General features: G+C 46.3%; 1 protein-coding gene across 6 annotated transcripts in view; it reads right to left on the reverse strand.

The window, feature by feature from the left end:
* Positions 1-15,554, reverse strand: part of PHIP (PHIP subunit of CUL4-Ring ligase complex) — a 320,457-nt gene that overhangs the window by 99,855 nt on the left and 205,048 nt on the right. For all 6 annotated transcript variants that reach the window (XM_074990995.1, XM_074990994.1, XM_074990993.1 and 3 more), the window contains exon 23: positions 9,110-9,344. In XM_074990995.1, the coding sequence (XP_074847096.1) occupies positions 9,110-9,344 (235 nt within the window). The remainder of the gene's footprint in view (positions 1-9,109; positions 9,345-15,554) is intronic.

The raw sequence follows: 15,554 nt of genomic DNA on the forward strand, positions 1-15,554 counted from the left end.
GTTTTGAATTGCTTTGGGTCATGAAGTTCTCCTGAATTGTCAAAATGGGTCCCCACCTCAAAAAGGTTGGGAACCACTGGCCTAGAGGAACTGTATTCTGCACAGATATTTTTGGTGCTATAGAGCAAAAGCCTGAGTTTGTAGACCTAATGCTTAGTGAATTGCTCCTGCAGATTTTTGCTTCCCATATAGATGTACCCTCATTGTCTTATTTGGGTCACATCACAGCCTAGTTAGTTCTGATCCAAGCCCCGTATTTTATCTAGACGAGGTAAATAACAGCTCTACAACCTGTCTGATAAAAGGGAAACAGAATTCTGCCTCTTCTATAAATAAAGCAGCACTGTACACTCGATCTACCCAATGCCTCAAAATGGTCTCTACTCACAGTGAACGCTGTGTGAGTGTAAGAGAGAGACACACACACACACACACACACACAGAGACAGGCATGCACACTCATACCCACACAATATATGAGAGAACTCTTGGGTTAGCTGAGTAACACTATCTTCTGAGATCTCAAAATAGAGTATTAGAGCTATTCAAGCAGCTCCATCTACTGCTTCTAGAATTTACAATAAAAAGCAGTCATGCAGCACCTTAGAGACTCAGAAAGAGAAGTTACTCACCGTAGTAACAGTGGTTCTTCGAGATATGTCCCCGTGGGTGCTCCACGTTAGGTGTCGGGCTCGCCCCGGCGCCGCAGGTCAGATCTTCCAAGCAGTTTCTGCCGGACCACGCATGCGCCGGTGCGCGCCGCCCCCCCTGCGCGCCCCCGGCCGCGTGCACGATCCGGTCCCCGCCAGTTAGTTGACCAACCGCCTTGGATGCTCCTGCAAAACACTAAACAGAGATCCGAAGCGGGGAGGATGGGCGGGTGGTGGAGTACCCACGGGGACACATCTCGAAGAACCACCATTACTACGGTGAGTAACTTCTCTTTCTTCTTCGAGTGTCCCCGTGGGTGCTCCACGTTAGGTGACTACCCAGCAGTAACCCAAGATAGGAGGTGGGTAATCGGATCATGTGCAGCTTGTCCCCGAGAGGACCGCTGTCGAGAGCTTGGTATCCTCTTGGAATACCCTGTGAAGGGCGTAGTGCTTGGCGAAGGTGTCATAGGATGACCAGGTCGCCGAGCTGCAAATGTCTTTTAGCGCAACGCCCTTGAACAAGGCTGTTGATGCCACCACCGCCCAAGTGGAGTGAGCCCTGGGTGTGGCCAGTAAAGGAGTCTCTGAGTTCGTAGCACATTTTTATGCAGGATACGATGTGCTTTGAGATTCTCTGCGAAGAGAGACCTTCTCCTTTTGATTTGGGAGCGAGAGAGACTAAGAGTCTATCCATTTTCCGGAAGGACTTAGTCCTGTCTATACAGAAAGCCAGCGCCCTCCTCACGTCCAGGAGGTGTAGGCGCGCCTCTTTGTTGGAGTTATGAGGCTTTGGATAACGAGGGTAATACTATAGGTTCGTTAATATGAAACTCTGAAGAAACTCTGGGAACAAAGGCTGGATGCAGCCGTAAGGTTACCACCTCCTTGGAAATTACTGTGCAGGGTGGCGTTGCCATGACTGCCGCAAGCTCGCTCACCCTGCGAGCTGACGTGAATGCAAGAAGGAAGGTCATCTTTATTGTAAGGAGACGGAGGGAAAACGTGGCTAAGGATTCAAACGGTGGTCCCGTTAGCGCATTAAGCACCAGGTCCAAGCTCCACGAAGGTGAAAGCGGTTTCCGAGGGGGGTATAGCTTTGCCAGCCCTTTGAGGAACCTGGTAACCATGGGATGGGCAAACACCGAGTGCCCTTCCTCTTCATGTCTGAAAGCCGATATAGCACCAAGGTGGACCCTTCAACGAGGATAGGGAGAGTCCGCCTCTCTTGAGGTCCAGTAAATACTCTAGTATTACAGGTATATGCGCAGCAAGGGGGGCTAATTGCTTGGTAGAACACCAAGCAGTGAATCGAGTCCATTTTTGCTTATAGGGCTTCCTGGTGGAAGTCCTCCTGCTACTTTCTAGGACTTGTTGCACTCCCTCCGTACGCGTGCTCTCTAGGGAGCTGAGTCATGGATTAACCACGCTTGCAGTCTCAGGCCTCGGAGATGTGGATGCACTATGGACCCCTGGGCTGCGTGAGCAGATCTGGCGCCACCGGGAGGGGCATCGGTGGACGGTCCGACATGCGCAGGAGTAAGGGGAACCACTGCTGTCGATCCACGTTGGGACTATTAGGATCATTCGGGCTCTCTCTCTCCTGGCTTTCTGCAAGACTTTGTGGATAAACACTGTGGGAGTAAAGACGTAGAGCAGGGGGCCCCTCCAGGAGATCGCGAATGCGTCCCCCAGGGACCCCCGTCCCAGTCCTGCCCTGGAGCAGTATTGTGGGCACTTCTTGTTGTGTTGAGTGGCAAACAGGTCTACCTGGGGAAAACACCATGCGTGAAAAATCGGTCGTAGCAGATCGGAACGGATCTGCCACTCGTGTGTGTGTGAAGCGCCTGCTCAGCTGGTCTGCCTTCACATTGTGAGCGCCTGGTAAATACGAGGCTTTCAAGGTTATATTGTTGGCGATGCACCAGTTCCACAACCGGACTGCTTCCGCATATAAGGCACGGGACCGAGCTCCTCCTTGCCGATTTATATAAAACATGGTGGAGGTATTGTCTGTACTGATCCTGACTACTTGCCTCGTATATGGTCTTGAAAGTGTTTGCAGGCATTGAACACTGCTCTGAGCTCCAGTATATTTATGTGCAGTGATTGTTCCGTGGAGGACCACAGTCTTTGCGTCACCTTTTCGCCCATGTGTGCTCCCCACCCTATGTGGGAGGCGTCGGTAGTGAGAAAAACAGATATTTGTGGTTGGTGAAAGGGCACCCCTGTTAGCATGTTCTTGGGGTTCACCCACCATTGCAGGGATCTGCGCATCTCTGTCGTGGGCGACATCACCCTGTGGACAGTGTGTGCTGCCGGTTTGTAGACGCTCGCCAGCCAGTGCTGCATGCTGCGCCAACGCAATCGGGCATTCTGTACCACAAACATTGCTGCTGCCATGTGGCCCAGCAGCTGTAAGCACGTCAGAACCGGCACCGTAGGGCTGAAGGTGATGACTTGCACGAGGGAACCAATGGCGCGAAAGCGGGCATCTGGTAGATAAACCCTTGCTGTGATGGAATTTATACGTGCCCCTATGAACTCTATATCCTGTGCGGGGTCTATCTTTGATTTTGCCAGATTGATGACTAGGCCCAGCGAAGAGAACGTGTCTGCTGTGACGCGTATCATGCGAAGTACCTCCTCCTTCGAGGCCCCTTTCAGTAGGCAGTCTTTTTTTTTTTTTTCTCCCCAGATGTGGGAATATAAACACCCCCTGTCTGTGCAGGTAGGCTGACACCACTGCCAAGGTCTTGGTGAAGACTCTGGGGGCCAAGGAGAGGCCAAACGGCAGAACCTTGTACTGAAAATGTTCTTTGCCTACCATAACCCGGAGAAAACACCTGTGAGCCAGGTGAATAGTTATGTGGAAATACGCGTCTTGTAAGTCGAGGGCTGTGAACCAATCTCCATCGTCCAGTGCCGTAAGCATAGAGGCGACTGTGATCATCCGAAAGCATTGCTTGCGCAAGTACCGGTTGAGGCCTCGAAGATCTAGGATGGGCCTCCAGCCTCCTGTCTTTTTCTCTGTGAGGAAGTATCTTGAGTAGAACCCTTTCCCTCGGAGTTGCTCCGGCACTCTTTCCACTGCCCCTATAAGCACAAGATGGCCTACCTCCTGCTTGAGTCTCGCTTCGTGGGAGGTGTCCTTTCGGTGAGGTCTGGGTGGAGATCGCGGCGGTGGGAGTGACTGGAAGGGAATCGCGTAACCCGTGGCCATGATCTCCAGTACGCATTTGTCTGTGGTGATCTTTTGCCACAGGTCGTAGAATGGTCGGAGGCAATGGTGGAACAGTAGCTTAGGATGACATTGCGCGATGGTAGCGATAGTGCAGCCCTCAATCTGTGTGTCAAACTTGTGGCCTTTGGCCCTGCCCCGAGGACGCACGGCTCTGTTGAGAACGTCGCCTGGGAGTTCTGTACTGTTGGTGCTGTTGATGTCGCCCTTGCTTGTAGCCCCTGTGGTACTGGGGACGCTGTGGTTGATACTCCAAACAGCTTCTGCGTGTCAAAAGGGAGATCAACGATCTTCGCCTGCAGATCCCTCGGGATACCGGATGTCTGGAGCCAGGACTCCCTGCTCATGACCACTGCCGTAGCTGTTGAGCGTGCTGCCGTATCCGCTACGACTAGGGGGATCTGAACTTCCGTCCTCGAGGCCGCGTAGCCTTCTTGCACGATAGCCTTCAGCACCAGCTTCTTGTCCTCTGGAAGCGAGTCCATGAGGGAGGTTAAGCTAGAGTAGTCGTCGAAATTGTGGTTCGCTAGATGCGCTGCGTAATTCGCCATTCTCAACAGTAGGGTGGAGGAGGAGTAGACCTTTCTGCCCAACAGCTCTAGTTTCTTGGCATCTTTGTCCGTTCCCCATTTTGAACTGAGACGTTTTTGATCTCTGTTGAGACGATTCTACCACCAGAGAATTTGGTTGCGGGTGGCTGAATAGGAACTCCATGCCCTTCGCCGGCATGAAGTATTTCTTGTCCGCTCTCTTGTGGACAGGCGGAATAGTCGCAGGGGTCTGCCATATCGTGGTGGCAGACTCCAAGATTGCTTCGTCAAGCGGTATGGTATTTTAGAGGAGGCTGGAGGTCTCAGATTTTTAAGGAGCTTATGGTGCTTCTCTTGAACTTCTGCTGTCTGGATGCCTTGCGTGAAGGCCACCCTTTTAAACAGTTCTTGGAGCCTCATGCGGGGAGGACAACGAGGAATCGCTAGGGTACGCCTCTCTGGACCCCTCCGGGTCCTGTTGACGGTGGTACATCCGCTCGCTAGAAGCTTGAGAGGGAAAATCCCGGGGTTCCAGAACCAACTCCCCCTGAGATATGTGAGTCTCTGTCCCCGTTTGCGATTGCCCTTGGAGATACGGAACCGTCTGTGGGGATCTGTCCCTGGTAGTATGCCTATGGTGTCCATGCCCCGCATGATAGGGGTGACCATGGCAACATGGGCACTGCTGCTGGGATGGTGACCTGGACCACTCCCTTGGTGCATACCCCCTACGTCTGGGGGAGCGAGATCTTCTGGAGACATAGGACGCTGGAGAGACCGGTTTGTGATAGTACTCAAGTGGCTCGAAGCCCAAGAAGGGCGAAGGTGGTCCAAGCCATGGAGAGGCTGGCTGTAGAAATGGAGATGGGGGCTCCGGACAGGCTAGGGGTGACCCCTGCCTTCTCATTGGAGTCTGTGCTGCCTTTCCCCTCCCCTGTGGGGGAGGCTCCGCCCCCTGACGCGTCAGGGATCTCGGCCCCGTAGTCTGCACTGCGCTCGGCACGCTCCTCAGCGGTGCCGCGCGGGCGGTCTCCCTCGGTGCCTGCAGGCCGCGTGCCTGTGCGCTCTGTGCTGCCGGTTCCCCAGGGGTCGGTGCAGCTGTTTGTGGTGCCGCCGGTTCCGGCGCTTGTTTGGCTGCTGCCCTGCCCGCGGTGCGGGGTGGCTGTTTGATCATCGGAGGCTGATCCTCCGCCACGTGCGTCTCCACGCCGCCGCCGATCAGCTGTAGCTGCGGCTGGGGGCTGTGCGCTCCACCCGTCCCGCTCACTATTGCTGCCGGCAGGGATCAGGTTGGGGAGATTTTCCTCCGTTTTTGCGCTGATGGGGTTAGGGACGCGGCTTTCCTTTTATGGGCCCCGGAGGGTCCCTCCTGCTGCGGCCGCTCCAGCACGTCTGGCTGGAGGGCCTTGTCGAACAGCAGCATTTTCAGCCGCATTTCCCTGTCCTTCCTTGCTCTGGCTGTTAACTTGGCGCAGAAGGAACATTTCTGAGTAACATGGGATTCCCCCAAGCACCTTATACACTGACTGTGCCCATCAGACGCTGGCATCGCCTCGCGGCACGACTCACACTTCTTGAATCCTGAAGAGGACATTGTGGTGAGTCTGAGTTGTTAATAGGGTACTTAGCACCTTCTCTGTGCTTGTCCCCCTCTCAGATAAAGCCTGCAGCGGCAGAAAGGCTAATGGCCCTATGCTCCTGGCCTCCGGTGCTCCGCTTGTTACTAGGATTGGAAGCTTTGAATTCCTTTCCTTTCTTTGGTTTTTTTTTTTTTTTTTTTTTTTTTTGAAAACAACAGCCGACTAACTAAATCTAAGACTGAAGAACTTTAAAACAATTAAAAACGTTAAATACGCTAACTCTGGCCGTAGCCTGAGCGTATTCCGTCTGCAGCCGATGGCGGTTAAAGAGAAACTGGCGGGGACCGGATCACGCACGTGGCCAGGAGCGCACAAGGGAGCAGCGCACACCGGCGCATGCGCGGTCCGGCAGAAACTGCTTGGAAGATCCGACCTGCGGCGCCGGGGCGAGCCCGACACCTAACGTGGAGCACCCATGGGGACACTCGAAGAAGAAAATGATTTATTAGGTGATGAGCTTTCGTGGGGCAGACCGACTTCGATCTGAAGAAGTGGGTCTGCTCCACAAAAGCTCATCACCTAATAAATTATTAGTCTTTAAGGTGTTACATAACTACTTGTTTGTTTTGTTAGAACACAGAACAACATAGCTACCCCTCTGTTACTATTCAACATGTTAGAATATACAATGCATGGTAACCAGTATCAAAGGCAGGTCAAAATGTCCATGAATCTGCCTGGACGCAGTAACTGATTAATATCATTAATCAATCAGCAAAGATAAAGCAAACTTTGAAATCTGCTATGTATCCTTAAACCTTTCTTCTTATAAAAAGGGACAAGAGAGACAGGAAAATAATTGGAGAGACTGGCCATGTCAGGAGATGATTTCTTAAAACTGATTCTAATATTACCTTCTATAAGGGATTCTAGCACTTTCCCCTCCAACTAGACACCAACAATCTCCAATAAAGGGCATTATAATTAATTCCACCTATTGCTACCCTGCATCAGACAAAAAATATCAACCTATAACCTGGGTTTTGAACTTAACATACCACAAAATCTCCACCTAATTCATTGTCTGAAATTCAAGTACAGGAAACACTCAAGTTATGCAGGGGCTGTGTTTCTGTAACCTCGCATAACTTGAATTTTTGTGCAAGTCGAGGGTTCCTGGCCACCAGAGTCGGTCAGTTTCCTGGCTCTTAGAGTGCAGAGAGCTGGTTCCCATCTCCCTGCTGTTTGCCAGACCCAGGAAACTGACCAGTCGGACAGTCTCCCACTTCCCACAAGCAGCAGTGAGCTGGGTATTGGGCAGCAGACTGGCTTGCCCAGCTCCCTTCTGCTTGCAGGGAGGGGAAACTGAGCAGGGCAGCAGCTTTGGTCAGCTTCCTGGCTCCAGCCAGTGGAGGGGAACTGGGAACCAGGGACAGCCTGGCTGGTGGCTCCCCTCCACTCCTTGGAGGTAGGAAACTAACCAGGGCTCCTACCCTGCTCAGTTTCCTGGCTCTACAAGCGGAGGGGAGCCGGGGGCCAGCCTGCCGCCTGGTTCCCATCTCCCTGCCACTTTTGGGACAGGGAAAACACTCCTATCAGGGGTGGCAGCTTGACTCTCACTGCACCCCTCACAGGAGCGGCAGCCACGAGGCAGGCTACCATCCCTGAAAGGAGCAGGGAAACAGCTCCTGTCGGGGTCAGCAGCTTGACTCTTGCAGCCCTGTACAGGAGCAGTTTCCCAGCTCCTGTCAGGGACAGCAGCCTGACTCATTGCTACTGCTCTTGCCAGGGGCAGCAGTTGCATTAACGCAAGACACATGTAACTTGATTCTGCTATCTCGAGGGCTTACTGCGGAAAAAAATACTTTCATTTGTGCCCCATCCCCAACTTCACGAGACTCCGATGAAAATTCTGAGTTGTCTAAGTGGTGTTTTCTAACCAGAGACAAAATTCTGACAATGCAAAAATGCTCAACTCTGTAACCAAGACAATACCAAATAAATTAACAGTCTACTCATTCCCTGCAAGAGCTCCACTGACCTGCAACTTTAACTTCACAGAAACGACACTGGACATAAAGTTTTCTTCACCTACTGAACAACTATGATGTAAGATTAGAAATACTTTTATGCCACTGTCATGGTAACTTGTGAGACTGAGGCTAGGAAAGGGCCACTAAACCACTAACCGAGGATGAAAAAAAGTTTAGTATTCTGCCAAACACAGTGTAGTATTCTCTATTCTTTAATGGACACTCCAGGCACAGCTGAACTAGTTCTGTTAATATTTAAAGACTGACTTAATAAAACATGTCCTTTCCCCCAACAGCAACATCATGTCCTTTATTTAAAATGGAAAACTGGTTAGCCCATGAAAAATATGTACCCTTTACGCCTCTGCTTCAATCTCACCCTAAAAATGAGATCCAGAAGGTGATGAGCCATATACAGGGTTCTCTATATACAGACCTTCTTAAATTCAGACTGAACTGTGTACCCAACAGGATCTAGCCTGATTTCCAGATATAAGCAAATTCAAGATTCTATCCACAATCTTATAATACAGTGTTTTTATGCCAACAAGAGGAGTGGGATATAAACACAAAGCAACTGATTTATTCTGATTAATGTAAAGTTGCACAAGATCAATCAGGCTACCACCTAATAATCGCTACAATACCATTTTCTTGCCAGTCCACTAAGGCCCTTCTACAAGGCCTTCATACTCCCAACTGATAGCATCTCTGCTTTATCATCTTAAGCACCATAAAGTGGTCATAAAATAGTACAATCAGAGCAAAGGGTGTTCTTCTGCTTATAAGGATACCAATAAATTCAGGAAATGAAACACCTCTAATGTAGATCACAATTAAAATAACTATTACAACAATCACTCAGGCAAAGAATGACATTTTATGGAAAGCTTAGAACAGCCAATTAACATTCATGATAATCAAGATTTGCATAAATAAAATCTACATGAAATGTGTTTGCAAATTAAAAGGTATTTTGGGTTTATATAAATGCATGTTCAAATCTACTCATGCTTTTTACCTCTTTTTGTAATAGTAGGAATAAGTGCCCTGTAAGATATAAAATGTACTCAACCTTTTTTTTCCTCTCTTTGGGTTTCCTTTTCTTTGGCGATGATGTCAGCCCATCTTTATCTTCATTTCCTTTTTTCCTTTCCTTCTTAATCTGCTTCTGTTTCTGTTTTTCAATACCATCTTCATCCTCTGAACTGCTCTCCGCTTTCTTGGTTTTAAGTTTAGGCATTTTCTTTGGTGGCTGCAAATTAATTCCTGCATCCGCGGTCCAGTCCGAGTAATCACTGGAGTATTCACTAGAGTTGGTTAATGAAGAGACAAAGGAAGGGAGGGAATTAAAAGCCAAGCCAAGAGTTATACAATATTAATATAATCCCAAAAAGATTGCAGACAGCTAGTAACACCACTGAAATGTTCCAGTTAAACAACTTTAGACCCATAATATGTTTTAAAAGAAAGTAAATTAGGACTGCAGTTTAAAAGATTCTAGGATATTTACAGTTATGCCAACAATTCTGCCTTTACTGTTTTTAGCTTTTTACCACTGTGACTGCTCATAGACCACAAATATTGAAGTTACAGGGACCCCTATCATCATCTAGTTTGACATATGGCTTGTAACCCAGGACAAAGAACCTCACTCAGTTTCAACATCAAACCCCAAACTACCATTTGAGTGACAGCGTATCTTTAAGAAAGATCTCTAATCTTGATTTAAGCAATACGACTGAATGATAATTCACCATATCCTTAAGTAATTTATTACAGTCTTAAAAACATGCATTTTGGTTTCAGTCTTAATTGGTCTAGCTTACCCTTTTAAAACCAGTTCATCTAATGACATATTTTTCTGCTAGATTAAAGAACTCTGCTATTTGAAGTCTCCCACATGTAGGTACTGACAAACTATAATAAAACTGTCTCCAACTTTTCATGGATAAACTAAATAGATTGAGTTTATTAAGTCTATTTCGCATGTTTTTCAGATAATACTTTTCTAAACTCTTCCCAATTTTCAACATCTCTCAGTAATGCTGTATACACCTCAGCAATCTTACTCGATATTTGATATTTATGTATGTAAGAATTATATTAGCTTTATATCAGCACACAGGACGCTAATGTTCTATCAGCTTTTTTTAAATCATTACTTATTTTTAGAAGTAGTGATACAGAACCTGAGGCCTTGTCATCAATTAGGATATCAAAATAAAGAGAAGGTCACTCTCCCAAGCATCTTACAGACTGTATGTAAGAAAATTAATAACTATCTAGTCAGTAATACCATGGTAAAATGAATGTAGCAACATTATACCTAAAGTTATGAATTAAAATGAAGTCACGATTGAAATTTCTTTACCAGGTAAGCCTGGGGAATGGGCAAACCATTTTCTCAAAGACAAAGGACAGGTTTCATCAAAGCTGACGGGCAATCACCTTTCAACTAACCAGTCTACAGCAAGGAAGAAAGAGGGGCAGGAACAAATAGATCTGCATCTTATAAGATAACAGTATGAAACTTCTTTCACCACCCAGCAGGAAGGAATTTTATTTAGGCATACGTAACTCTCAGAAAAATGAATTTGAAAGGGTGAACAATTATAAAATAGACAAGACAAACCCACCCCAAGGTCTCTCTCCCTACCCATTTCTCCATTCGACTACAAAGAAAAAAAGAAGAAACAATCTTTGGGAGAAATCTTGGAATAAGAACTTGGTCAGTAATCAAAACAAAAAGCAGTCAAGTAGCACTTTAAAGACTAGCAAAATAGTTTATTAGGTGAGCTTTTGTGGCACAGACCCACTTCTTCAGACCATACCCAGACCAGAACAGACTCAATATTTAAGACACAGAGAACCAAAAACAGTAAGCAAGGAAGACAAATCAGAAAAAGATAATCAAGGTGAGCAAATCAGAGAGTGGAGAGGTGGGGGGGAAGGTCAAGAATTAGATTGAGCCAAGTATGCAGACGAGCCCCTATAGCAACTCAAAGTTCCCATCACAATTTAAACCATGTGTTAATGTGCCAAATTTGAATATAAAAGCCAGCTCGGCTGCTTCTCTTTCCAGAACGGTGAGATAATTCCTCTTCAGTAACACACATACCTTGAGGTCATTAACAGAATGCCCCATTCCATTAAAATGTTGACTAACTGGTTTGTGGATCTGGAGTGTTTTGATGTCTGTTTTGTGCCCGTTGACCCTTTGTCTAAGGGAGTTAGAAGTCTGTCCAATATACAAAGCATCTGGGCATTGTTGGCACACGATGGCATATATGATGTTAGAGGAGCATGAGAAAGTGCCCGTGATTCTGTGAGTAACCTGGTTAGGTCCAGTGATGGTATTTCCAGAGAAGATATGTGGACAAAGCTGGCAGCGGGCTTTGTTGCAGGGAAAGGTTCCAGGACTGGTGTTCCTGGGGTAGAGACTGTGGCTGTTAGTGAGGATCCTCATGAGGTTGGGAGGTTGTCTGTAGGAGAGAACAGGCATGTCACCCAGGGCCTTCTGGAGTGTAGCATCCCAATTAAGAATAGTTTGTAGGTCTTTAATAATTCGTTGCAGTGATCTGAGTTGGGGGCTGTAGGTGATGACCAGTGGTGTTCTGTTCTTGGCTTTTTTGGGCTGATCTTGGAGTAGCTGGTCTCTGGGTATTCGTCCGGCCCTGTCGATTTGTTTTTTTACTTCTCTTGGTGGGTAATTCAGGTTTCTGAATATTTGGTAAAGTTCTTGTAGTTTTTGGTCTCTGTCAGTTGGATCAGAGCAAATGCAATTGTATCTAAGAGCTTGACTGTAAACAATGGATCTGGTCACGTGTGCAGGATGGAAACTAGAAGAGTGTAGATAAGTATTGCAATCAGTAGGTTTTCGGTACAGTGTGGTACTGATCAGGCCATCCTTCATTAGTACTGTAGTGTCCAGGAAATGTATCTCTTGCATGTTGTAATCGAGGCATAAGTTGATGATGGGGTGTAGATTGTTAAAGTCTCTGTGGAATTCTTCTAAAGCCTCTGTACCATGGGTCCAAATCATAAAGATGTCATCAATGTAGCTTAAGTAGAGGAGTGGTAATAGGGGACGAGAGCTGAGGAATTGTTGTTCCAGGTCAGCCATAAATATGTTAGCATATTGTGGGGCCATGCGGGTGCCCATAGCAGTTCCACTAATCTGGAGGTATAAATTGTCCCCAAAACGGAAATGATTGTGTGTGAGAACGAAGTTACAGAGGTCAGACACCAGATTGGCTGTGGTGGCATCAGGGATGGTATTCCTGATTGCCTGTAATCCGTCTTTATGTGGAATATTAGTGTACAGAGCCTCTACATCCATTGTGGCAAGGATGGTGTTATCAGGAACTTTTCCGATGTTTTGTAATTTCCTCAGGAAGTCGGTGGTATCTCGGATATAGCTGGGAGTGTTGGTGGCATAGGGTTTGAGGAGGGAGTCCATGTAACTAGATAATCCAGTGTTAAGGGTGCCAATACCTGAAATGATAGGGCGTTCAGGGTTTCCAGGTTTGTGGATTGTGGGAAGTAAATAGAATAATCCAGGCTGCGGCTCAGATCATGTGTCTGAGTGAGTGAGGTTGCGAGTAGTAGCAGGGAGTTCCTTCAGTAGTAGTTGTAATTTCCTTTGGAATTCCAAAGTGGGATCAGCAGAGAGAGGTCTGTAAAATGTGGTGTTGGAGAGTTGTCTGGCTGCCTCCTGTTCGTAGTCTGACTTATTCAGGATGACAACAGCACCCCCTTTGTCAGCTGGTTTGATTATGATGTCTGGGTTATTTTTGACACTCTGACAGCATGGCGTTCAGCATCGTTGAGATTGTCTCTCATTTGGCATTGTTTGTACCAGGAACCTATGGTAAGGGATTTCATCTAGAACCAAGGCTAATTTACCAAATTTAGTATGAGGAACCGTTTTGTTTTCCTCTTGTAATCACTTCTAACTTTGATGCATTATATGTGTATTCACTTATCTTTACAGTAAAGAATATTCATTTTATTCTTTACTCAAAACTAACTGAGTGTTGTTAACTGTATAACTCCCATTTAAGGTAGCAAGTGGCTGTATATTGAGCCTCAGACTGGAAACAGATCTAACCTATCTCGACTATCCAGGAGAACATGCATTTGGGCAAAGTCTGAGACGAGGAATTTGTTAGAGTATGGCTGATATGTGGTTGATGTATCGCTGGGGTGAAAGTTGCTTGATGAGGGCTGTTTGTGAGCTGTCCAGCTGGAAGCTGTAAGACCAAAGCATTGTGAGGCACTCCTGGCTGCAGGGCAAGGTTGACACAAACCCTCCTTAGTCTGTATTACACCTCATAATGTCAAAACCTTACAGTCACGTGTCCATTTCAAATGACCCCACCTCAGCAAATAATGCAGGCTGACAGTCCCATTACTATTCATCACCCCACCATTTTGCTTCTCATCTGCAAATTTTACCAGTAGTAGATTTTAATTTTTTACTTCCAGATCATGGATAAATTGATGGCACTGGGGCAAAAATAATACCCTTTGTGCCATACCAGGCATACCCAAACTGGATGATTTAAAATAGTTTTTATAATGTTTAAGTTAACGAGCTTTTAATAATTCAATTAACGTGAGCTACATTGATCGTTTAGTAGCTACACTAACTTCTTCCTGTTGTGTCTGCACATTACACAACTTGCTCTTTTGTTATATGAACTACATAACCTGCACCTATCCTCCTGACATGTATATCAGATACAAAAGCATATGACAGATATTTACTTGCAATTGGAGTTACTCAGATGACTCTACATATTCAGAGATTCCCATGCCAGAATGGACCAACTGTGATCAACCAGTATGATACAGGCCATAGAACTTTCCCAAAAGAACTCCTAGAGTATATTGTTTAGAAAAACATCCAATCTTAAAAACCTAAGAAATACCATGCTATGTAATACCAACTGTCCATCTAGCCCAGTATCTTGTCTCCAACAGTGGCCAGTACCACAGCTTTTAGGGAGTATAAAGAAGAGGGTAGTTGGGGTGATCCGTGGTTTCTCTCACCACATATTGGCAGTCAAAACATTTAGGGCCATCCCAAGAATGAGGCTGAACGTCTGACCATCTTGGCTACCACTGATAACCACTGATGGACCTATCCTCTGTGAATTTACCCAGTTCTTTTTTGAACCCATTTATGCTTTTGGCCATCACAACATATCAAGGCAACAAGTTCCACAGGTTACACTGTCTGAAAAAAGAACTGCCTCTTGTTTGTATTTAATTTGCTCTTTATTAATTTCATCAGTTGACCCCTGGTTATTGTACTGTGGGAAAATGTAAATGAAACTTGTTTACCTTTTCCACGCTTTTCAAACTGAACAGCCCTAACCTTTTTAGCTTCTCCTCACTTGTAATCCACTTTATATTTCTGATCAACTTTGTTATCCATCTCTGAGTTCTTCCAGTCCCACTATATCCTTTTTTATTCAGGATCACAAAAACTGGGTATAGTATTCAAGATGTGTATGCACCATGGAGATACAAAAGTGGCATAATGTTATTTTGTGCCTTGTTTTCTATCCTGTTCCCAACACACTATTGGCTTCTGGGACTGCTGCAGTGCATTAATTAGAAGTTTTCAGAGAACTATCCACAATAACCACCATATCTCTTTCCTGAATGGTAAGGGCTAATTTAAAACCTCTCATATGTGTAGTGGGCATTATTTTTTTCCAGTATGCATTACTCTGCACTTATCCGTGCTGAATATCATCTGCCATTTTGTTGACTATGGAAGCAGTTCTGTGAGATATCCCTGTAGCTCTTTACAGTCATATGCGAACTTAACTACTCATTTACAAATTTCGCCACTTCACTGTTTATTCCCTTTTCCTGATCATTAATGACTCTGTTGAACAGTACAGGTCCCCGTACAGATCCTTGAGATAGCCTATTGCTTACTACATGTAAATAGAGCGGCTACATGAAAGACCTTACAGCAGCAGAACTGCATCTACAGTTGTGCTGCTTTGAAGTCTTAGCATATACATAGTTTTAGTTACAAAGCAAACTTTCTCGCTACATGCTCCAGCAGATTACTGACCAAATTCTCAGGTAAGGACCAATTTTTCTGGTAAGCTGAGTGCTTGGGTGGCCACCAAAGAGAGAGTCAGGTGCCGCTCAGCTGATTAGCAGAGTGCTCACAGCCTCCCACAGCTAGCAGCATGTGCTTCTATAGGCAGCACACACCTGCACATGCCTTGGAGCACAAAACAAACTATATTCGCACAGGGATGGGAAAAACTGGAGGGAACGTTGGCCAGGAGAACTCCCTAAGTCCAGTGATTCTTTCCTTTTGTCTTCTCAGGTGTAGAGAATGAGGACGACAGGCAGAGTTTACCGTTTCAGTCCAGAGCATGAAAAAATATTTCCAGCTGAGAACTAGAAGACCAAGTGTCTATATGGTAGTATTACCTTGCCAGTTTTTCATTTGTTTAAGTTCTACCCCACCCTACCCCCAACAT

Source organism: Carettochelys insculpta, chromosome 3 (genome assembly GCF_033958435.1).
Source record: "Carettochelys insculpta isolate YL-2023 chromosome 3, ASM3395843v1, whole genome shotgun sequence".
Lineage (NCBI taxonomy): Eukaryota > Metazoa > Chordata > Testudines > Carettochelyidae > Carettochelys > Carettochelys insculpta.